The 23,912-nt window shown below is 47.5% G+C and overlaps 1 protein-coding gene across 1 annotated transcript; it reads left to right on the top strand.

Annotated features, from left to right (window-relative positions):
- Positions 1-641: 641 nt before the first annotated feature.
- Positions 642-11,341, top strand: LOC100960033 (membrane-spanning 4-domains subfamily A member 8). The gene is made up of 6 exons (XM_012813274.1): positions 642-893; positions 3,586-3,708; positions 4,413-4,472; positions 5,671-5,802; positions 11,004-11,117; positions 11,231-11,341. The coding sequence occupies exons 1-6, from the start codon at positions 642-644 to the stop codon at positions 11,339-11,341; spliced, it is 792 nt and encodes a 263-aa protein (XP_012668728.1).
- Positions 11,342-23,912: the final 12,571 nt, after the last annotated feature.

Raw genomic sequence — 23,912 nt, 5'->3', positions numbered from 1 at the left:
GAAAGAAAGAAAGGAAGGAAAGAAAGGAAGGAAAGAAAGGAAGGAAAGAAAGGAAGGAAAGAAAGAAAGAAAGGAAAGAAAGAAAGGAAAGAAAGGAAAGAAAGAAAGAAAGTTAGTTTATTACCCAACAGCCTCTCTCCCATGACCTGGAGTCGGCAGCAGCACTATGCACTTTTAGGAGCTGACAGGCATCTGAATTATTAGTCTCCATTGTTACGATTATAGAGAAAAACAGGATACAGTTAAGTGGTCCCATTGCTTGCTAAAGATCGTCAATCTTGGACAAGGGCCCCAAAATATGTTACCAGAATTTCTTTCTTCATTAGGTCCTTGGTTTCGGGGATTTGAAAACTGAATCCACAGACCACAGATCAGCAGTAAGATAGGATTTTATTAGATGGAAAGGAATACAGAAGGAGTAAAAAGCACCAGAGCTTCTGGCAAGGGGGAAGACCCAAGTCAGAAGTCTCCCCAACCTGGCACCTCTTCTGGGCCCCCTAACATTATCTCTAAAACAAGATTAATAAACTCTTAGGGGGTTCAGATGCTCAAATGAGCTAAAAGAAGCAACAGTCCTTTTCAAATGTAAATACCAAGTGCATGTATGAGAGACCATTTTGTCACATTTATTTTTTGGCAGCATGAATTCAATGACTTCAGCAGACCCTATGGCCAATTCCACGTTTGCGACGGCACCCCAAGGCAGCTATCCTGCGGCAGCACCCCCCAGCAGTTATCCTATCATCCCACAAGTCGTGTCTCAAGTGCCCCTATATCCAAACAACCAGCCCCAAGTCCATCTAATTCCTGGAAACCCTCCTGGTTTGGAGTCGAATGTCAATGTCAATGTGCAACCTGCCCAGAACCGCTTGAAAGAAGGCAAAACCTTAGGGGTGAGTGACCTTTCACTTTGCAGGCCAGGGATTGCCATGCTGGAGGGAGAGAAAGGGATGGCTTAGGAAATACAGAAACTCCAAATCCAGCCAGTGGAGATGCAGCTGACCCTCCCTCACCACACTTGGGTCTGTAGAAAGCTCATCTGTGCAGCTTCACCAGGGGCCCCAGTATGGACCTCGGTATTTTCTGATTTAACCATTTTAGGAAAAAGAAACAATGCAACAAAAAAAACCTAGTACACTTGAATATTAATCCTGTTGCTGACATCTGTGTGTATCCATATGGCCTCTGGAAGAAAGGGATGCTGGAATAGAATCTTTGCCTAATAGGGAAAAAAGCAGGTTAGACAATCCACACGAGAATTCACAACAACCTGGGTAAGACAAAGGGAAGCCCAGCTCTTCGTGCAGCTGGATGATGACACTCATGAATTTTGAACCTGGTGGCTGAGCCCAGTCCTGGCTCCGCCCTCCAATACTGCTCATGGGAGTGGAAATTGATATAACCTGTGCATAGAGCAATTTGTATGTACCAAATTTACAAAATATCCAATAATTCCATTTCTGAGACGTTATCTCCAGATATGCATATACCCACACCTACAAGAAATGTGGCATTTATAAGCTTCCTCATTACATCATGACTCATGATAATAAAAGAATGAAAGTGACTAAAATATCTATCAACATGATACCAGTTAAATCAAAATTTTGTACATCCAAAGAATTCAATGTAGTGCCATGAGGAAAAAGAAGAAAGCTCTTTATGTAATGATACAGGCATACCCCAGATATTCCCAGATAGAGCATCAAGGGAAAAAGGGCAGACAGTGCCTATAATTTGCTATGATTTCTGAAAATTTAAGGAAATAATATATTTGTATTTGCAACCATGTTTTTAGCATACATACTTATACAGATACCTCTAAACATACAATAGGGTTATGTGCAAATAAAACCATCATAAATTGAACATATCACCAAGTCAAAAATGCATTTAATACACCTAATTTGTCTTGGCTCCTATAGCTCAAGCAGCTAAGGCACCAACCACATACACCAGAGCTGGCGGGTTTGAATCCAGCCCGGGCCTGCCAAACAACAACAACTACAACCAAAATATAACCGGGCATTGTGGTGGGCACCTGTAGTCCCAGCTACTTGGGAGACTGAGGCAACAGAATCACTTAAACCCAGGAGTCAGAGGTTGCTGTGAGTTGTGATGCCACAGCACTCTACCCAGGGTGACAGCTTGAGGCTCTGCCTAAAAAAAAAAAAAAAAAAAAAAAAAAAAAAAAAAAAAAAAAAAAAAACACTAATTTACTCAATATCATAGACTAGCTTATCTTAAACGTGCCCAGAGCAATTACACATCAGCCTATAGTTAGGAAAAACCATCTGATGCAAAGCCTATTTTATAATAAAGTATCAATATATTGTGTAATTTATTGAATACTATATGGAAAGTGAAAAACAGACTTTGAGTGTGGGCATTCAAAGCCAGGTTTCTACTGAATGTGTATCACTTTCACAACATAGGAAAGTCACAAAAATCTTTAGTCAAACCCTCATAAGTCAGGGGCTGTCTGTACACATATGTGTGCATACACCATGTGTGCAAAAATACATCTGCATTACTTTCCTAGGGCTACCATAACAAAACACAGTAAACTCAGGGTTTAAGAAACACAGAGATGTATCATCTCACAGTGCTGAAGACCAGGTGTCTGACATCAAGTCAGTCGGGCCAAGCTCCCTCTGATGGCTCCAGGGAAGTATCTGCTCCAGGCCTTTCTCTCAGCTTTTCTAGTTTCACAGTGTGTGGTAACATCACTCCAATCTTCATGTGAGATTCTTTTCAAAAGGACACCAGTCATGTTGGATTAGGGCCCCACCCTACTCCAGTGTGATCTCAGCTAATGACATATGCAACAACCCTCTTCCCAAAATGTCACATTTTGACCTACTGGGGGTTAGAACTTCAACTTATGAATTTGGTGGAGAGCAGTGCAGTATCCTAAAGAAATAAGAGATGAAGGCTAAGATTTACATCCAAGGACATTTATCTCAATGTTACATATAATAGGAAAACAGAAACCATCTCACCTGTGCAATATCTTTGTTCCAACTATGTCACATAACATCTGTGATGGAATCTGGTCGACCTTTAAAAAGCATATGTTTGATATGCTTTATGCCATGGGGACATGTTCATGATGAAATATCACGTTAGTAAAATACAGATCATGGGAGACTAAGGCTGGTGGATTGCTTGAGCTCACGAGTTCAAGACCAGCCTGAGCAAAATCGAGACCCCGATTCTACTAAAAATAGAAAAACCTAGGCAAATGGATCGCTTGAGCCCAAGTTGGAGGTTGCTGTGAGCTATGACACCACAGCACACTACCCAGGACTCTGTCTCAAAAAGAAATAAAAATAAATAAAAATAAAATAAAATACAGATCATTTTTTATTATCAAGGTATCTATTTGAAATGAATAATGAAAGCTTAAATACAAAATGTAAACAGTTGTTTTCTCTAGGTAGGGAGAAATTATAGGTCATTTTTATTTCATTTATATATTTAGACCAAGAACACAAAACATTTATTAAAATAAAAAAGAGGTTCAAGGAGGGATGCGGGATCCAGCCTCAGGAACTGGGCTTCAGATTATGGCTCTCTCAATAGGCCATCCAGATCCTGATAGGCCTGTTTCACCTTGGCCTCAGCTCAGTCTTGGCGACTGTTCTCTACGGGGACTATCTAGCAATCTCATTCTACGGAGGCTTTGTCTTCTGGGGAGGCATCTGGGTAAGTGGCTCCTGTCACCCTGCAAGTGAGTTCCCAGAAGGTACCAAGGCACTCAGGGCCACCTCATCAGGTTATGCAGCTGCACCCTGTGCCCTGCGCCCTGCGCCCTGTGCCCTGTGCCCTGCGTCCCTCCCAAGTGTGTGCAATGCCATTCCAGCCCAGGCCTTGTCCACCAAGCCTTTTAGTTTTCTGAGGCCACCATAAAAAAGTACCACAGACTGGGTAGCTGAAACAATAGAAATTTGTTATCACATGGTTCTGGAGGCTGGAAGTCTGAGATCAAACCATCAGCGGGGTCATTCCCCTTATGTCTCTCTCCTTGGCTTGCACATGGCCATCTTGTCCCTGTGTCTTCACACGGTCGCCCCTCTGTGCCTGTCTGTGTCCTAACCTCCTCTTCTGATAGTTGATTAGGGTCTCCTCTAATGACTTCATTTAACCGTAATTACCTCTTTAAAAACCCTGTCTCCAAATACAGCCACATTCTGGGGGTAGACACAGTTCAGCCCATACTGTCAAGTGATAGCCCTGCAAGGGGACATCTTCCCAAAAGAGATGCCTCTTCTTAATTTGCAAAACAAAACAAAACAAAAATGGAAAAAGAAGTTGTGAGAATGGCTAATCGTCAAAACTAACCTAGCATGTATGACCAGAATCACAGAAGCCCTAACTCCTAACTTCTAACCCCCTCTACCCTGTGCCAGTTTATCATTTCAGGATCTTTGTCAGTGGCAGCAGAAAATCAGCCAAATTCTTCTTGCCTGGTAAGTAGCATCCTAAGAAGAGCTCTCCCATTATGGATCAATAGGATAGTGTCACAAGGGGAAAATAAGGTTAGCGTAATATTCCTCCCCATGCTTGCACCTGCTGTATCTAGACATGGGGTACTCACACACATTCTCACTGGCATACTGGCCACATGACCCTGGGCCTGGAGTCACAGTGGTAAAGAGTCCGGAGGATTCAGGGGAAGGAAGGGCCAACACGGTCACCTTAGTTAAGGCACCAGAGTGTGGAGGGAGTAAGAGAGAGAGAGAATAGTCTTCCTTAGAACCTCTCACAGGAGGAGACACAGAGTTCCCAGGGGCCCTGGGCTGCCCTCCCATAGAGCAAGGAGCCCAGAGTGCCTACAGTGCACAGCCATTTCTGCAGGGACACCAAGGGAATTTGGGCACCTGCTTCCCTAGGGAGTCAAGCCAATAGGGCTGTAGTCATCAGCATACGCAAAGCTTTGTGCTCCCCTAGCAACAGAACAAGAAGGTAGCTTCCATTTTCTCCCAAGCAGGTTAATTATGGTAAGGGGCTTCAGAGAGGCTTGGTCTGTACAACCAGATGACATCTATTTGAAAATCTCCAAAGAGAAACTCAAAATGTCTGGGCGTATCTTTCTGCATATGGCCCAGAATCATGGAGTATCTGAGCCTATCAAATCCCAAGATACTAGGGCAGAGACTCCTGCCTGTATCCCATGGAATAAGATTATTCTTGGAAACTCTTCTCCCATGATACACTCTATGAAGGCAGGTAGATGAACCTGACAAAATCTCGGTGGTTCTCTCTCTCTCTGAAAGATCCATGATCCTTTTTAAAGGCTCTGAGAAGTTCTGCAGCAAACACCTGCTTACCTTTGCTCAACCCAACTTTTTTCAAAGGCGACTTACCTCAAAACCATTTTTTCATAGAATTCCTCTTTACTTGCTACAGAACTAGGGCTCCAGGAATTCACATTAAGATACAGTTTTTGTTGAAAAGAGATATGGGGGTGATGGTTGCACAACATTATGAATGCATTTAATAATACTGAACCAAACACTTAATAGTGGCTAAAATGATACATTTTATATTATGTATATTTTAACACAATAAAAAATGGGGGGAAAGGGAAACACTTATTGACACTCAACTTATCTCAGCTATAATCGTTTTCTCTCCCACTCTGACCCTCTGTGTTGACTTCTTCAGCTGAATGCTAGCGTGGGCTTGAACATCGTCAGTGCAATCAGTGCTTCAGTTGGATTCATACTCTTCATCGTAGATCTAAGTGTCAACACCTCATATATCCACCCCAACCATTATCCTTACTCTTGGGGAGTGGTGAGTATCCCTCTTGACCAAAGATTTTCTGGGTTCTGACTCAACTATATTTAGAAAACTGCTGCAAGGGGCCTGAAAATTGCAAGGAGGGCAGGGAAAAGGCGGTATCAGAATCAGAACAGAGTTTAAAGTCCTTGATGTGTAGTTTTAAGCACATGGCCTTTCCTAGTCTTGGTTTCTGCTTTTGTAGGATAGTACTTGCCTTATGGCATTGCCCAGAGAATCAAATGCAATCAAGTATGTGATGCATATGCACTCACCAGCCAGCACCTCTACTCACAACCTCTGCCTTGCTGCCTGTTACCGTAGACCAGGGTTAACCAAACATTTTCTGTAAAGGGCTCCTACTAAGTAAGGCTTTGCAAGCCTACAGTCTCTGTCACAGCTACAGCTCCCCTGTAGCAGCCACAGAAAATATGAAACATGGGCATGGCTGTGTTCTAATAAAACTTTATTATTCCAATAAGTGGCAGGCAGGATGTGGCCTATGGACCATAATCTGCCAGCCTGTACTATAGAGCACAGTGTCTAATGGAAATATATAAGTCATATATGACATTTTAAAGTTTCTAATTGTTAGGCCCAGCCTGGTGGCTCACGCCTGTAATCTCAGTTCTTGGGAGGTGGAGGAGGGTGAATTGCCTGAGCTCACAGGTTCAAGACCAGCCTGAGCCAGAGTGAGACCCCCATCTCTAAAATATGGCCAGGCATGGTTTGGCACCCATAGCTTGGTGAGTAGTGTACCAGCCACATACACCGAGGCTGGTGGGTTTGAGTCTGGCCGGGGCCTGCTAAACAACAATGATAACTGAAACCAAAAAATAGCTGGACATTATTGGGGGGGCACTTGTAGTCCCAGCTATTCGGGGGGCTGAGGCAAAAGAATTGCTTAAGCCCAAGAGTTTGAGATTGCTGTAAGCTGTGATACCACGGCACTCTACCAAGGAGGACATAGTGAGACTCTGTCTCAAAAAAAAATAAAATAAAATAACCGTGTGGCAGGCACCTATAGTCCCAGCTACTCAGGAAGCTGAGGCAAGAGGATCACTTGAGCCCAAGAGTTTGAGATTGCTGTGAGCTATGAAGCCACAGCACTCTACCAAGGGTGACAAAGTGAGACACTGTTCAAAAATAAATAAATAAATTTTCTAGTTGCCACATTTTTTAAAAAAGAAAAAAGGCAACAAAAATATTGTTATTTCAACATGTAATCACCATAAGGACTTAATATTTTGCGGTGGAGGGTACTAAGTCTTTGAAACCCAGTGTGTATTTTGCACTTACAGCACATCTTGATTTGGGACTAGCCACATCTAGACCACATGGGGCTACTGAATTGAACAGGGCACCTACAGATAAGCTGCTTGTCTCTCGAGTAAATTTAATCCCTCCATCCTCTCCCACCTCCTCGAGTCCTCAGCCCCTATCCCTCTACCCATCTCTCTTCTGCATTATCAGCCTTGCCCTCTTTACTAGAGCTTTTCCATCAGCATTAAACATGATTTTTTTTTTTTTTTTTGCAGTTTTTGACTGGGGCTGGGTTTGAACCCACCACCTCCAGCATATGGGGCTGGTGCCCTACCCCTTTGAGCCACAGGCGCCACCCTAAACATGCTTTTATTTCTACCATCTTAAAAAACAAACCACCAACCTTCTCTGGGTCCTGCCTCCCTCCTCAACAGCCGCCCTATTTCCTTGGTCGTCTTCGCAGACAAATCTCTAAAATGATGGTCTGTGCTCACTGCCTCTGCTGCTCCCCTACTCCCCCCCACCCAGATACCCATGGAACCTCCTGCAGTCACTTTCAGCCTCACTTCTCCCAAAGCCTGCTCTGCCCCACGACCCCATCATTCCTCCTCTCTGGGGGACTCTGCTAGCCTTCCAGGCTCTCCTCTCTGTCACCTTTGCTGCTGCTTCTCTTTTCTCCAATCTTTTAGACTTACTCATCATTTCTCTTGTTTTCTCTATCTGCCTTGTCAATCTCATCCAGCCTGCTGACTTGAAATACCTTCTCTATGACAATAAATCCAGCTGCATCCTCTGTCCTGCCCACCAGGACCTGTGTCCTGTCTGGCACATCCAGCAGTCCACTCAACAGCTCAGAATTCACACATCCAAGGCTCACCTCCGCATTTCACTTCCCAAACCTTCTCACTCGGTTTCCCTGATTCCAACAGATGCCACCTCCATCCTTCCAGGTGACCCCTCCTCCTCTCCCACCTCACAGTCAACTCTTCAGGCAATCCTCTTGGTTCCACTCTCAAAACACACCCACAATGCAGCCCTTCCCCCAGCCCACATCCCCGTCGGCCCAGGCCCCCACAGCCATCCTCTTGGTAACAGAAAGAGCCTTCTAGCTGCCCCACCTCCCACACTGGCCTCTGTGCAACACGGCAGTTCACACAGCAGCCAGGGGGATCCTCTGGAAATGTAAGATCACGTCACTTTGCTGCTCAAAACCTTCCAATGCTTCCCTGTCATTTTCCTCAAGAAAAAAGCAAACAACCTTGCAGACCCCTGAAGATGCCGTCGCTCGTGTCCTCAATGCCAGGCTCTGCTAGGAGCCTCTGTCTCTCTCGATGGGCCACACTAACCTCCCCAATGTTCTCTGAACCGATCCAAGTGTTTCACACAGAGTTCCGCAGACAACCCCATGGCTCCCTCCCTCCCTTCCCTGCCTCCTTCAGGTCAGCGCTCAGTAATCCCCTTCCCAGGGAGGCCTCGTGAACAACCCAACAGGCACCCTGTCCCAGCCCCCCGCTTCCCTCCCCTTAGTTCACCTGTCCCTCATCTGTGCCTCCTCTAACACCCTCAGCGTGTTTGCTGCCTGCCTCCTCCCGCTACAAGCTTTTGACTGGAAATAATTTGTTCTGTTAAACCCCTGGAGCCCCTAAATTCTGGGGTCATTACATGCAAGGCTGGGTGCCATATAAGCTTTCTTAAGGGCAAGGTGTTTCATGCACAGTCACATCTCAAACACCCAGTACAAGCCTGACGTGCCATAAGCATTTATCAAATGCATAAATGAACGTGGCGGCTCTGATGTATACTCAGTAAAGGGTAGCCTTTCGCTGTTGTTTGTATCCAATCAGAAGTCCCTTTTATCTCCAACAGATTTAAGACTTCTCCAAGGTTCCTAAGAAAAGCTCCTCCCCAGATAGGCCACATCCAAGTTATTTATCAAAAGTACCTTAAGTTCCTCCCCTTCCAGAAACATATTATGGCTTCCAGATGATTTAGGGTTGAAGTCCAAATTCCTCGGCAGGTACTCGCCCTCCCTGGGACCTGGCTCTATCTCGCTGTGCCCTCCAGCTCACCTCCCTTCCAATCTCTCACTCACCCTGAACCACAGCTACCTCCATCCGCTGAAGAGGCAGGCACAGAAGGATACTTGGGGCTTTTCCTTCTGGGAAAGAATCAACAAACAACCAGGCAGCACGGACTGTTCCCAGTAAAACATAAGGAAGCAAATGCTGGGTGGGGTCTAAAGGCAAAGGAGGATGGGGACGGGCTTCCAGAAAGACTAAAGCCCAGAAGCACAGTCAACACCCTGGTGCCGAGAGAGCTGTAGTTTTTCAGTAAAATCTAATCTCACTTCTGACAATGTCTGATCTCTGGTGAAGACCTCCCATCATGCCCACCAGCCGCCTCAGCTGTCCCTTCTGACCATGGAGGTCCTGTCTCAAGGCTGGGGCAAGTCTGTGTCTCAGCCTCACACATAATGACCCCAGAATTCAGGGGCACCAGGGGTTGGACAGCAAATAGTCTCAGCTGCTTGACAGACACTTTTTGTTTTACATATGACAGAATTTAGTTTAAAAAAAAAAAAAACACAAGGCGTAACCTGTGGTTCAAAGGAGTAGGGCACGGGTCCCATTTGCCTGAGGTGGCGGGTTCAAATCCAGCCCCAGCCAAAAACTGCAACACACACACACACACACACATTGTTAAAGGTCGAGCACACCTTTCCACCCTAAGCTGGGATTCACTGGCTCAGACCCCTCCATCCTGCCTCCCCTCTGCCTGGGAGGCAGCTCCCACCTACCTTCCAAGTCACCTGGTAAGGATCAAACCCCTCTCCCCTCAGCACCCAGGTACTTTCTTTGCTCTTTTATGGCTCCAACCCTGTGAGGGGAATGATCCCATCTGTATCTGGGTCTGCCCCTTCTTATCCTATGCTGTTAGCAGCTTGTCTCAGCCACTTGTACCCAGGAGGTTGTACCCTGCCTGCTGAAGTGAGGGGGAGGAGAAGGAAAGGGCTCAGGAGAGGCCACTGCAAAAGGGACAACTCTCTGAGCAGGTGGCCACCATTAAGGCCACTTTTAAAAACAATAATTTAGAAAATCTACTTTGGTACCTACCATATGTCATGTGTCTTATTGATTACAATTGATATCATTTATACCACATTTATCATCTCACATAATTGGAACCCAAATGCAACTGGGTCAGCCGCTGACCTCTCAGGTGAAAATGGATTCTCCTCAAACTCTCCTTCCTGGTAGTCTGGGAGACCCCACACCCTGGGTGTTCTCGAGGACAACAAACAGAGAGCCTGTGTCTCCCCTGGTCCCTCCTGCTGCTGCCACTGAATTAGTTCGACTTGGGGATCATTTCACTGACTCTTTTACCCAAGGCATAAGTACAGTCTCCACTGCTCCCTCCACTAAATGTCACTGTCACAGCCAAGAAGATGCAGAGGCTCAGAGGGAGGAGTCAGGGTTAGGGTTCCCATCAGAGCCCAGCAAACCACTGATTTCCTGCAGGGAGCCAGTCCTGCCTTTTGAGGCCTTTCACTGCAGGCTGCACCTCAGCCCTAGTGCTCAGGACCAGCCTCCCCCCTTAGCCATCTGGCTTTCTCTCTGAGATTTGTCCTCAAATCCCCATTCCCGTCCTCCCCTCCACAAAACAGCTTCCCTTTCCCTGTGCGACTCCAGATCTCACCCTCAGGCCATCAGGCTCCACCTGAAGCAAACTGTCAGGGTGTTTCCCTAAACAAGGATGATCCTGTCCCTTAGGGGAGCTGGGAGCAGGCACTGAAATTGTCACTCCTTTACCCCCACACTTGGTCCTCACAGACTCCAGGTGGGAAATGTTCCCCCTGAGGCTGAGAGAAGACAGGGACCCCCTGAAGCCGTAGAGATGGTCCTTTGCAGGCCACCCTTGGAACTCACCATTCCCATCCCTCCACTGTGCCTCAGGCCCCTGGGTTGATGGCCTCAGGCGTGCTGCTGGTCTTCTGCCTGCTGGAGTTGGGGGTTTCAGTGGCCGCTGCCCACTTTGGCTGCCAGATGGTCTGCTGTCCGCGTAACACTGTAAGTCCTGGGCTCCTCAGTGGGTGGAAAGATGCCTCCAGAAGCCTTGTGGAGTACAGATGTCCCCCCATTTCCACACCCTTCCTCCATCTTCATCAGCACCTGTTTTCCAGGTGAGCACAATCTACCCAAATGTCTACGCAACAAGCACAGCGTTCATCCCAGAACCATCGAACATGCCGGCACCACCACGTTATTCCAGTGAGGTCCAAGGCTCCACATAAGCAGAGCTAAAGATTCTAGAACCATCTTTTACTGGAAACCAAAGAAGGCCTCTCATTACTGGGCTTCCATAATCCAGGTTTCTCCCTGTCTTGACAACTGGGGAAAATGTCTCTCCTCAGCTTCATTCTTCCATTGGGTCTGGGAAATTGTGCTGTTCTATCAAAAAGAAGGTGGGAATTTAAAATGAATTTTAATGAAGAGGCCCTGCTGAGGGCATGTGCATGTGTGTACTCTTTCAATCAGTCCTTCATTTAATAAATTTGTGTGTGTATCCAATGCGTCCAGGCCTCTCTTGATGACAGGAAGGTAGACATCAGTGAACACGATGTAGTCCTTGACCCCAGGGAACTTCTGAGGTCCACAGGAACAATTTTCACCCTCACAGAGTAGCCTGGAGGAAGACATAGAAGAAACAGAGATAAAAATGTGATTTGTTCTCAGAGTGAAGGGGCAAGGAACGAGGAGAGTGGAGAACAGACCTGGTAGAGGAAGTGCCACCCGAGTGGGGCATTAAGGGGCAGTGAGAATGTTTGCAATAAAGCACCACACCTTTCTGGGGAGACTGACACATCCACTAAGATGATCAGTCCTCTTAATGCTGTTACCCCAACCCCTCTCTGGAGGATGGGCGGGGAGCTAAAAGCTCAGAACTTCTAATCATGGCTTGTTCCTTCTAGTGACCAGCCCTTTCTCCAGGAGCTACCAAGAGACACTCTATTAGGACAAAAGACACTCCTATCACCCAGGAAATTCCTAGAGGTCAGGAAGTCTGTGCCAATCCGCAGGGTCAAGGACCCAGTATTAGAGTATCAGATTCACCCAGCTCCCTGACTGCCTGGACAGGGGTGGGGGTTTTAGGGGTATGTGCCAGGAATGAGGGATAGAGACCAAATATGTGTTTTTATTATGTTACACAGGTTTCCACAGCTGGAAGCATCCCGGGAAAAGCAGGACTGTGGTGGAGTGAGGGAGGGGACACCATGTGACCCAGCAGGGATGGCACTGAGTGTAACTTGGAGGACTTTCTCTCTTTTCATGACTGATAAAAATTTTAGTTTTTGCATTGTGGCTAAAAAAAAAAAGAGAGAGATCTGTGATCTTATATTTCACAGTCGCAGATTCACACTTGCTGTTCCTGCCACCCTCCTCAGAGGGTGATCACATGCAGAAAGTATGTTTGATCACATGCAGAAAGTATGTTTAGTCTTTGAAAAGTGCATTTCAATGTCAGGGGGGACATCCATCCTCTCAAGGAAAGACATGAGCCTACTGGTCCCCACTCCAGTGCTGTTGTAACCCCTAAGACCTGAAAGGATAGAGTCAGACCCCCCACTTAGATGTAATTAATTGGTAATTTATTTTACCTGCTGCAGGTAAAATTTTACCTACCTACAGTAGGGGGGTGAAATTGCCTTTTATAGGCTTTGTGTAAGCATGTTACAGAAGCAAAACGTGGCTGGTTAAGGGGGGTTACAGCTCGGGTAGTCATGGATACAGCAATGGTTACAGTAATGCAATAGTGATTAATACAGCTTTGGTTGACAACGGATACATCTCATATCACAATGGTTATGGTTATACAACAATAATTAATCAAGTCTCAGTGAGTTTTCTACCATTGTTCACCTACCGAGAATTTGGGGGTTTTGTGAAACTTGGGATTTTTCTGCCTTGTTCTGAAGTTTGTTCTTGGCAACCCTAGGGGGAAAGAGCCTGGGAACATAGCTGGGGGACATGGCACGTTCTCAGCCACCCTGGGGGGAGATGGGACTTGCCTTGTTCCTGGAGTCGACTCTGTGGGGGAGGATGAGGGAAATGGACTGGAGAAAGGGACAGAAGAGGGTGAAGGGAACACATGAAGGCGAAGGGAAAGAGGACTGGGTTACAACAGTGCCATTCTGTCACCCACACCACCCTGACTTCCCTTCCCAGGACTGCCACTGCCCACAGTTTGTGTTGACACAATGGCTGCAGGATAATCAGAAGCTCCCTGGTGAAACCAGTTTCTGTAAGGACACATCATGGTTGGGGAGGTACACACGTGTGGAGGCGGCCATCACAGAGTTAAGTTTGGAAGTGAGATCTCTAGGGGTTGGATCAAATCCTGTAGGAGGAACTGAGGAAGAGGCAGAAATTGAGGACAATGCCAGGGTTTCTGGGTCAAGTAACTGGGTGACAGCCATTTTACTGAGACAGGGAAAACTGAAGTAGATAAAGTCTCTGGGAGAAAAACTAAGATTTTACTAGCATTTCTCTTAAGGCGTAGAATTTTGGAAGTGGCCAAGATCTGAAAGATAGTCTGACTGCATTTGATGCCTGAATATGCTCTATAATAATTGCCCCTGAACTTACAAGATCAGCATCATCTGGGGAGCCTGTTAGACAATGTACATTCTGCAGCCCCATCCAGACCTGCTGAATTAGAAACTCTGGGGATGGCTCCAGCATTCTGTGTTTCAACAAACCCACCAGGTGGTTCTGATGCACACTCAAGTTTGGGAACCATTGCTCAATGGTATCTTTTCAAGTGGCTGTTCTCATTCAAGCACCTTCTGATATGGCCACGTATGTTAGGATGGTGTCTGCAAAGACAGCTCAACATCATCCTTAGATGACTCTGCTCAATGATTCCTGAGAATGAATCATGCAAATAAGACACTCCTGAAGTTATCATGTGGGAGGTAACAAAGATGACCCTTCTCCTCTCAACTTGAGGACTTTGCGCATTATTATAACTAAGACTCAGCCCCAGCACATCCACTTCCTGCTATTCTCTGAAGCCAAGTCCTTCCCCTTCCCTCTGACCAACACCTGTCCCTCTTCCCACTCAGCTATACACAGTTTTTTATGCCTCATAAAGTTAAATCAACAACCAGGTGAGAATAGAAGCTGTATAGATACAAAGGGCAATAAAAAGGAGCAGCAAGACTACACTTCACCCAGGTGAAAGGACAATGAAAAGCCGTGATGGATGAGCTGGGGGGGTGGGGGGGGCGGCGCAATCCAAAGCCTGCCCAGAGGCACTACCTGACCGAGAAATAGTCCCCCTCCACTCCACTATTGACCCCTGGGTGTGCCTAGCACTGAGCTGTAGGTGCTCCATAAATAACTATTGAATGAGCCCCTTCTTCTGAAAAAAAGTAATTAAGGTTTAGGCTCAGTGCCAGTAGCTCAAGCAGCTAAGTCACCAGCCACATACACCAAAACTGGCAGGTTCAAATCCAGCCAAGCCTGCCAGACAACAATGGCAACTACAATAAAAAAAAAAAAATAGCCAGGCATTGTGGCGGATGCCTGTAGTCTCAGCTACTTGGGAGGCTGAGGCAAAAGAATCACTTAAGCCCAGGAGTTGGAGGTTGCTGTGAGCTGTGATGTTACAGCACTCTACACAGGGAGACAGCTTGAGACTCTGTCTAAAAAAAAAGTAATTGAGGTTTAATTGAGGGAGGATACCCGGAAAAAGTAAGGTCTAAAAGAACAGACATCATCTCAAGAAAACCCCAAGGAAACACATCGGAGGTCCTCCCTATGGTGACTCATTTCTTAGGAATTTGTAGACTTAACTTCCTGGGACCTGAAAACTAACCCTTGGTTCAGCACTCCTTGATTGGCTTGGTTTTTCCCTTTTTATTTCCAGTCAAAAGGTTCCAACCCACAGGTACCATTCTCATTGGTCAGTTTGAATCAAGCAGGAGAAGCTGTTCCAGCCCCTACAGAACTACAGGATTTCATAGAATCATAAATTTCCAGGTTCCAAGAATTTAAATCTTAAATTCCTAAGAACTGAGTCACCATGGAGAGGACCCTGCAGGTGTATCCTTGGGGTCTCCTCGAGAAGACCTCTGTTCTCCTAGAACTCACACTGCCGGGTATCCTCTCTCATAAGGAATAGGAAAAATATGGGGCTCAAAGAGGGTTAGTAATTTGCCCACATCCACACTGCCAGTTCTTGGTGGAGCCAGACTTTAGTCCATGTTCCTTCCCTCCAGAGCCATGGTCCTGTGATGTCCACAGTGCTGGCCACAGGACACAAGGAAAGTAGCACATGATGGTGGTGATGAAGACAAAGTCATCTTTTGTGTGCCAGGACTGTGGGGTTCTAAGCTGCTCACTCCCGGTGAGCTGTGATCTGAATCTTCCCACAGTCTTCCTGGCATCCCCACCCTTCCTGGTGCTCCAACAAGAGGCCGTGGCATCATCTCAGAATCATCTCTCTTTACCATCCAATCTGCAGGAAATTTTATGGTCTCTACTTGTAAAATATTTTCAGAACAACCATTTCACACTTGCCAGCCTGACCCAGGTAAGAATGGACACTTAGAAAGGGGTGCTAGGAGGATTGGGAGGAAAACCTGGCTGGCTGAATAAGGAAGTCTGGAGGGCCTATGAGAATGTGGGTATGAAGTAACATAGGTAACCAATGACCAATAGAAAGAGATAATCAATGACTAATAGAGAAGGGTGAGACTGCTGGGAAGCGCAGAGTGGCCAATTTCAAATGGAGAGCGTATTTACACCCCTGCAAGCCTCTGTATCTTAGTCTCTCTCGCCTTTTTTTCTTTCATGAGCACTCTAAATTTTCTCTTTGTTCTTCCTAAATAAAATTTCTTTGTTACACTGAAACTGGGTACTTTCCATCCCAGGGCCTCTGCTGCTCCAATTTCACCTCCAGTATCCACTCACTTTTTGCTTTCCGTTACAACCACCAGTGCCTCTAGCTCAGCAGAGTAATCCAACCAGGTCAACTGGGTTTGGAGAACTGGGACGCCTGAGCCCTAACACCCGGCCACCAACTTTCCCCTCCTGGATTATTGCAGTCTCCTCCTGGTGGCCCCCAGTTTTTGCCCTTCCCTCCCTAAACCTATTAGCCAGACTTAATCTGTATCTAACCTAAATCCAATCACATCACTCCTCAACAGCCTCTGCTACAGCCTCTCAATTCATTCAAAATAAAAATCACAAACTTTCAATTGCTGAACAAGTCCCCACAACATTGGGTCTCGGACCTCCCCTCCTGCTTAATATGACCCTAGCCCCTCAAGGCTGTTCCCACCCCAGGAAGGCCTATCCACTCCCAGCTCCTCCAGGAGTCCCTTTCCACCCCCAGCCACCAGCCCATGCATCCACAAGACTCACCATCTTAACTCCCTGCTCAAATGTGACTTTCTGGATGGGGCCTGGCCACCTTTTTAAAACTGCAAACCACCCCTCAGCTATCCACGTACTACTGTCCCCCTTCCTAGTTTTATATTTCTCCATAGTACTTTTTTAATCATCTGACTACACATCTTTTTACTTATTCATTTGTTATCTGTTTTCTCTAGCAAAAAAGTAAAAATTCCACAAAGGCAAGGCTATTTTTTCCCAATTTTGTTCACTAATACATTCCCAGAATCTAAAGTAATCTTCGCCACATAGTAAGTGCTCCATACATATTTACTAGCAGAGAAGGTTCCAAATGCCCAGTAAAGAGGGTAGAGATGTGGTGGTGGCTCCCAGCCTTCACTCACAAATGCACTGTCACACTCATGCACACTCTCACACACATGCTCACACTCACTCAGACACACACGATTACACACACACTCACACGCTCTCTCACACACTCACACACAATATTCTCTCACACTTCCATCCACACACACAAATACATTCACACACACACAGTCTCACACACATAAATTCATTGTCACATACACAAACTCTCACACACTCACATAAGCTCATTCTCACACACACACTCAAACACACTTGCACACGCTCACATCTGAGGGATATGAAATAAATTTAAGCATCGCAATTAGTAACAGTTGCAATAATAATAACACTAATAACACCTGCAACTGACAGAAACACTTGGGTTCCTAACAATACTAAAAAAAAAAAAAAAAAAAATCTTTGACCATCTTTGGAGATAGCTAGGGCACACCTATTGGTCTAAAGAACTGGTTAAGAATAGGAACAAATCTGCATTCCCAAAAGGAAAAAGGAAAGGAATCGCTCAGCCGAAAGCATCCACACCACCCAAGGGAAATAAACGTGGCATCAATGGTGGTGGCACTGCAGCAGGTGAGGAGTGGAGGGCCCAAGAGCGGGGCTTAGAGTCTAGGTGTTTCCATTTTTCCTTCTGCTCCTAGCTCTAACTTTTCAGAGGCCTTGCTTGCTCTCAGGCCTGTGGGGTTGCTGATGTGAGAGAGGATAAAATGCCACCATAAAGAAACTTCACTTCGGTACGGCCACAGAGGTACTACATAACAGCCATGAAACGTCAGCGGCATATCGGTTTTGCTGACAAGTTCACTGACTGGCTGGGCAGTCCTGATCTAATCCACACATTTGCTTTCAGCTGAGGTCAGGTAGGTGGCCCTGGGGCCTTGGCTTCAGTGCAGAGCTGGTCAGGGACAATGGGGACAGCTTGGCTTACCTCCACGTGTCTCATCGTCCTCCGGCTGGTGGGCTCAGGCATGGTCCAATGGTGCCTTTAGGGCCCCAAAGGAGAACAGAGCAGGCTCGGCCTTCCGAGCCTCAAGTCAGAACTAACACATGGCCACTTCTGCCTCCTTCTATTGGCAATGGAGGTCACAAAGCAGCCCAGGTTCAGAGAAAAGAGCCTTCGGCCCTAGCTGCAAGGGGTGCAGCCCTGGCTTAGCTGGGAGCTAGCCCAAGCCACACCCTTCACACTATTCCTTAGGCCAGCCGTCTTGTACCCACAGGTCCTGTGTCATCTCCGTGACATTGCATAGAGGTCTCAGGGGGTATTTTGGTGACAACCTGAGCCTAGAAGTAGAGGTACAATTTTTCCACATACCAATGCCACTTGAATATCACTCTGTGCTCACACACACATCCACATTCATACACACACATTCACATGGGTTCACACACTCACACATTCTGCTCCCTGCTTTTGGGAAGTTATCAGCTACCTGCCCCCTCATCTAACTCTGGACCAGGACAGGTGGAAGGAGGACAGGCAGCCTCTGACGACTCTCAGTTTCTCTCCCCAGGGGCAGGAGGTGAGTGGAGGCTGTATGGATCCCCACCACAGCTCTGACACTAACAGGAGACCCCAGCAGGCCACTTGCCTCTCTGGGCCTCAGTGTCCCCCTCTGTAGATTGAGAGAAGGGAACCAGATGCTTTCACAGTACCTTTGGGCCACGAAGCCAACAAGTCCCAGCCCCCTGGTAGGACAGATGAGTAGACGCCTCAGAGCTGGAAGGGACCTCAGAACTTCCCAGAGGCAGCAGCCTGAAGCAGAGTGGATTTCCAAGCCTCACACAAACAGAACAGCAAGGCTTTCACACGGCAATGTGTGAACTCAGGAGAAGCAGCTGTGGGAGAGCAGAGGCAGCACTGGGAGCTGCTCGGCACAGCAGTGGTGGAAGGCCGGTGAGTACCCACTGCCCCCTGGGGAGGGCAGCCCAGATCACCCAGCCCCCAGGGCATCGTGGGGGAAATGAGGCAGGGGCATATGGGTAATGGGGCAGGGGCATTGTGGGAAATGGAGCAGGGGCGTGTGAGAAACGGGGCAGAAGCATGTGGGAAATGGGGCAGGGGTGCATGGGATCCCTGGGGAGGGAAAAAGACAGGACCACGAGGCAGAGAGCACTGGTCAGGTGCCCCCCACCTGGCACTAAGAGGGGCAGGGCGGCTCCCAGGACTGTCTGAACTAGCCACCCTGACTGGGAGCTGCCACTCACAGCCCAAGGGCCTGGGGGTTGGGGGTTAGAGGGTGGTAAAGGACGTGTCTGTCTTCTCTCCTGAAAGCCAGCAGCTGAGATGACTTACGTATCTTTAGAGACCCTGGGGCCCTAACTTCTCTCCCAGGGAAAGGGAGTCTGGCCCCCAAGTCCAACCCAGCAGCCCAGCAGAAAGGCAATTCCCACCCAGATGTGGGTTGCCTGCCTTATCCCTTCTCCAGGAGAAAGAAGGACTGAGCAGAGCTTCACAGTGGGAAAGAGCTTAAGGTCAAATCCATTCACCCCTCATTTACAGATGGGGAAACAGAGGCCCAGGGAAGGGAAGGGCTATCTATCCCCCCAGCCCTCAGAGGGGAGTGGGCAGCAGAGCGGAGTGGAGTGGAACCCTGCCAAGGGGTCAGATGGTAAGAGGGGCCTGGTCTGGCTGATGCAGGGACGAGGCGGAGTCCAGCCTCATGTGTTGGCATCTATTGGCATCCTCTCAGACCTCTGGGGCAGCTCTGGTCCATTCTGGAAGGCTTCCTGGCCACAGCATCCAACCCAGTGGATGCCGTGGGATCAGGCTTAGACAGGAGTGAATTCCTGCCGGCTCCACAAAGCCATGGGGCAGGGAAGCATAGCTGCAGATGGAGGAAGTAGATGGGGAATCCTCCAAAGCCTGGAGCACCCCACCAAACCCACAGCCACCCATCTGACCAATAAGGAAACTGAAGTCCAGAGAGGTTAAGCAACTTGCCTAAAGTCACACAGCTCATAGAGTAGTAGGGTGGATTCTTACCAGGCTGACCCCAGGACCTGCAGCTTACCCACTAGCCAAAGCTGCCTCCTCCCAGATGTGCAGGTGTGCAGCTCCCACCGATGTGCTTGAGTGAATTTTGTCCAAGGCACCCTCCTTAGAGCTTTTCTCTCCTGGCTGGTAACACCTGCCCAGGCAGCAGCTCCAACCTGTGAATAAGCAAAGCTGCTTCTGGCTCCTGGTGAATAAAGATGATGCCCAGAGATGTTCACAAGACAAGTCCTGGCTGCCCAGTGGCAGCTCAGCCTAGGCCTCTGGAATAGCCTGTCATTGAATGCCCTGAGCTCAGCTTCCTCATCTGCGAAATGGCAGCAATGATAGTATTAAATGATAAAACCTCATAAAGTTGTTAGCAATAATAGAAGCTAAAAGTATTGAACGCCTCCCATATGCCAGACACTGTGCTAGAAACTAGGATGGGCATCATCTCTTTTCAGACTCGCAGTGACCACAGAAGGGTGAAACTGGGACAGTCCCGTGGCTTTTCTAGCTGCTCTCACGCAAAACAGCCTCAGTTTAGTAATTTGAGGGTCCAGTCTCGTGTTATGTTACACCTTGATTCGGTCACCTCCGTTCTCAGCCCAGGCACCTGGCACGTGAGCGGGAATTCGCTGGGCTTCCCTCCCTTTTCCCACCAGCTCTCCCTCCTCCTCCCAGCTGGTTAACTGTGGCTTCTGACCTCTCCAAGGCAGATTATGAGGAAAGTGAGAAAGCGGTGGGAACATGTACTTGCCTGGGACAGTTGTAAGCTGGTGTCACCCTCTCTGAGGCTGACTTCTTTGCAGGGGCATTTCAGGGTTCTATGGAAATGCTGTCATCTCTAGGGGTCTCCCTCATGAGTGCCCTTCCCCCAGCTCAAGCACCTGGCAGGTCCAAGCACAGATTGTACATACAAGTCTCCCCAGTTTCCTCAAAGCCAATCTCTCTGTCTTACAGAGAACCAGGACATACCCCTCTCCCACACACACACAGTGCTCAGGTCATTCCAAATGATCTCTCTCCAAATCCACTGTCCATCCCAGTCCCAACCCCGTGAGGGAGGGCGGAAAGGCATCTAGCCAGTTCTCTGCCACCTGCTTTCTGCAAGTCCCACTGGGCCGTCCACAGCAAGCTCCCTCCAGCATCTGGTCTCAGCTGAAACTCCCCTGCAACATCTCCCTGCCAGGCCCACAGCCTCAGGGTACAGAAGTGTTGGGGGTGGCCACAGAGAGGTGTGGAGAGAGAGGAGTTTGCGAGTCTCGGGAACTGTGTGACACTTTCATGCTCGTGATTCCACTTACCCTGCCTGTCAGCAGAGAGCCTATTTTTATAGGTGTTTTCTCTTCTCCTGAGAATCATGAGGTCTCCATGTTATCAAATTTCTCACTACCTGCCCAAGAGAGATATTGGTAATTATGCACTTGCTCCCACCGGGGCTGCACTGTGGTGGTGCTGCTCTTTTTCCACCCCAGAAAGTGCCCACAGACCTACCCACACTCCACTGTGGGCCTCGCACACAGCCTTCATCCATTGCTGGTCAAGTGGCGATATGAGCAGAGTGGTGAGATGCTCACTGAGGTAAATTTGTTCCATGTGGAGTTTTTACCTTTTGTCCTAAAATTACATCTTTCCAATCTCTTTGGTGTTAAAATATCCATTCTATATAATTGGCTTTTTAAGTGAAGTAACTAGGGGAAGGGGAAAATCAGCAGACTATTCGACCCCCATTTGCTTTTGATTTGCACACCAAGCATTTTAGAATTCTTGTTCCTAGGAGTGAAGTACAAGTCCGGGTCCCCTCACTCTGACAAAATCAGGATTCTCACCCACAAGTGCATGAATTCCTACTGGGAGGTGGGAGGCAGGGGTCTATCCCAGTTGTCGCTGAGGTGCTGTGTGACCACAAGGGAGACACTCACCTTATCTGAACCAACCTTTTTTCCTTTGTCTCTAAAGCCCAGCTAACAGTCCATACCTGTCTCCCCTTAGCATGAGATGAGGGCTAAACCTGTTCATTATTCACCTCTCAGGGAGCCTGGGAGCAGGAAATATCCTCCTCAGCCCAGTTCTCCATCTTCCTGCCACCTGTCTCTCTCATCCCACGCTCAAGGATCCCAGACCAGGCCATCTTTAGCAATGTCCTCAGCAGCTATCTAGCCATCCCAAATATGTCTGGCAGGGCCAAGGGACAGTGCTTTCATTTGTTTGTGCTGCTATAACAAAATACCTGAGTTTGGGTGACTTATAAAGAGCAGAACTCTGTTCCTCACATTCTGGAGGCTGGAAGTCCAAGATGAAAGCCCTGACAGGTCCACCCTCGGGTGAGGGCTCCATTCCCTGCTTTCACAAAAATGCCTTGTTGCAGCTGCACCTTCTGGAGGGTGAATGCTGTGTCCTCACAGGTGGAAGGCAGCAGGGTAAAGGGGTCCAAGCTAGTTTCCTCCGGCCCTTTTATAAGGCACTAATCCATCCATGAGGGCAGAACCCTCGTGAGTTAACCACTTCCCCAAAAGCCGCACCTGTGGATGCTATGGGGCTTGGGTCTCAGCATCAATTTGAGGTGGGACACATTCAAACCACAGCAGATAGGAAAGGAGAAAGGGATGGAAGAGAGAAAAAGGAAGGAGAAGTTGCATGGGGTGAGGGAGATGGGGGTCACCAGGCAGCAGGCTCTGAGGACCTCTGCTGGGGGTTCTTGTCCTCCTAGAGGACATCCCTGGGTTCCATGGTCAGGGGTGCTTCTCCCCCTCCACCATCCTCCCTCTCCTAGCAGTGGGCCCCCTCTACCTTGAGAGACTGAGGTCAGGACACTCAGCCCCTACATTTTGTAAACGCCCAATAACTGATTGTTGGACTGAGTTGCAATTTTCTCTTATTCCTCCTACTAAACTCTAAACTCCTTAAAGGCATGGACTCTGTGTTTTATCCTTATATATAATCATTTGTGGAGGATGTAACAGTCAGGAGAAACTAGGTTACACTGCTATAACAAATATCTCAGTGGCTTAACACACCAAAGGTTTATTTCTTCTTTGTGTTCCATGTTCCCTGGCGTCTCTGCACTTGGGGACTCAGGTGGATAAGGCAGCCTCTGTCTGGAACACTGCTAGTCACTGTGAGAAAGGGGAAAAGAGCCCCACAGTGTCCTTCCTACATTGATACCTAAATGCAGGCATCCTCAAACTACAGCCCACAGGCCACATGCAGTCCGCCTAGGACTTTTATCCAGCCCACCAGGTGTTTTTGCCGCCACTGCCTGTCCTGCTTAGCAGCCAACTTGTCCCAGGGCCCGCAGTTGGCCCTCCAATGGTCTGAGGGATGGTGAACTGGCCCCCTATTTAAAAAGCCTAAATGCTTCCACCCAGAAGCTATGTATTTCCTCCCACTCACATTTATTTAGCCAAAACAAGACACATGGCCATGCTAAACTTCAGGGCACCCAGAATGTAAGAGCTGGAACAATGGTCAAATAACAGTTGTCCCTGCCACTTGAGGCAGCAATGAGGACTGACAGACAAAAGTAGGCTTTGACAAGGGACAAACTTGGACTTGAACACCAGCCTGGTCTTTTGCTGGCCGCGTCACCTTGAACACGTCCCTTCGTTGCTCCAAGCCTTGGTTATCCACATCTATAAAATAAACTTTCAGAAAGTACCAAAAGATCATTGTAAAGATAAAAAATAATATATCTGAAGCGCCTAGAAAGACGTATATCCTCAAAAAATGTTTATTATTAGCCTTAGCCTCTGTTCACTGGAAATTAGCACAGAAATAGTATTTAGCTCGATCACTGTGAATTGGTATAGAGATGTGAGTGATGATGCCTGATGAGATAGGATCATTAGCAACATCATTTAGAAACTATATGCCGAAAAGTAAATCCCAGCAGGGTGAGTAGTCACCATTATTCTTATTTTATGGAAATGCAGAGTAGCTCATCATAGTTTTACATCTTGCCCCAAACCACAGCAGATAATCAAGATAGACAACATTTAATGCAATAGCTAAAATTTACTGAGCATTTACTGTGTTCAAGGCAGTGTTCTAAGAACAAACTTCAGCACACAGATCAAACCCAGCCCACTACTTGTCTT

Source organism: Otolemur garnettii, unplaced genomic scaffold (genome assembly GCF_000181295.1).
Source record: "Otolemur garnettii isolate 467f Iridium unplaced genomic scaffold, OtoGar3 scaffold00254, whole genome shotgun sequence".
In the NCBI taxonomy this organism is placed as follows: domain Eukaryota; kingdom Metazoa; phylum Chordata; class Mammalia; order Primates; family Galagidae; genus Otolemur; species Otolemur garnettii.
This window is presented reverse-complemented; position numbering and strand designations above follow the sequence as displayed.

Excerpts from the sequence above, each read along its gene's own strand:
- LOC100960033 (XM_012813274.1), top strand. The coding sequence starts at position 642 with ATGAATTCAATGACTTCAGCAGACCCTATGGCCAATTCCACGTTTGCG. Across the intron at positions 4,473-5,670 it reads AGCCAAATTCTTCTTGCCTG|CTGAATGCTAGCGTGGGCTT; the intron begins GTAAGTAGCATC and ends TGACTTCTTCAG. Across the intron at positions 11,118-11,230 it reads TCTGCTGTCCGCGTAACACT|GTGAGCACAATCTACCCAAA; the intron begins GTAAGTCCTGGG and ends CCTGTTTTCCAG.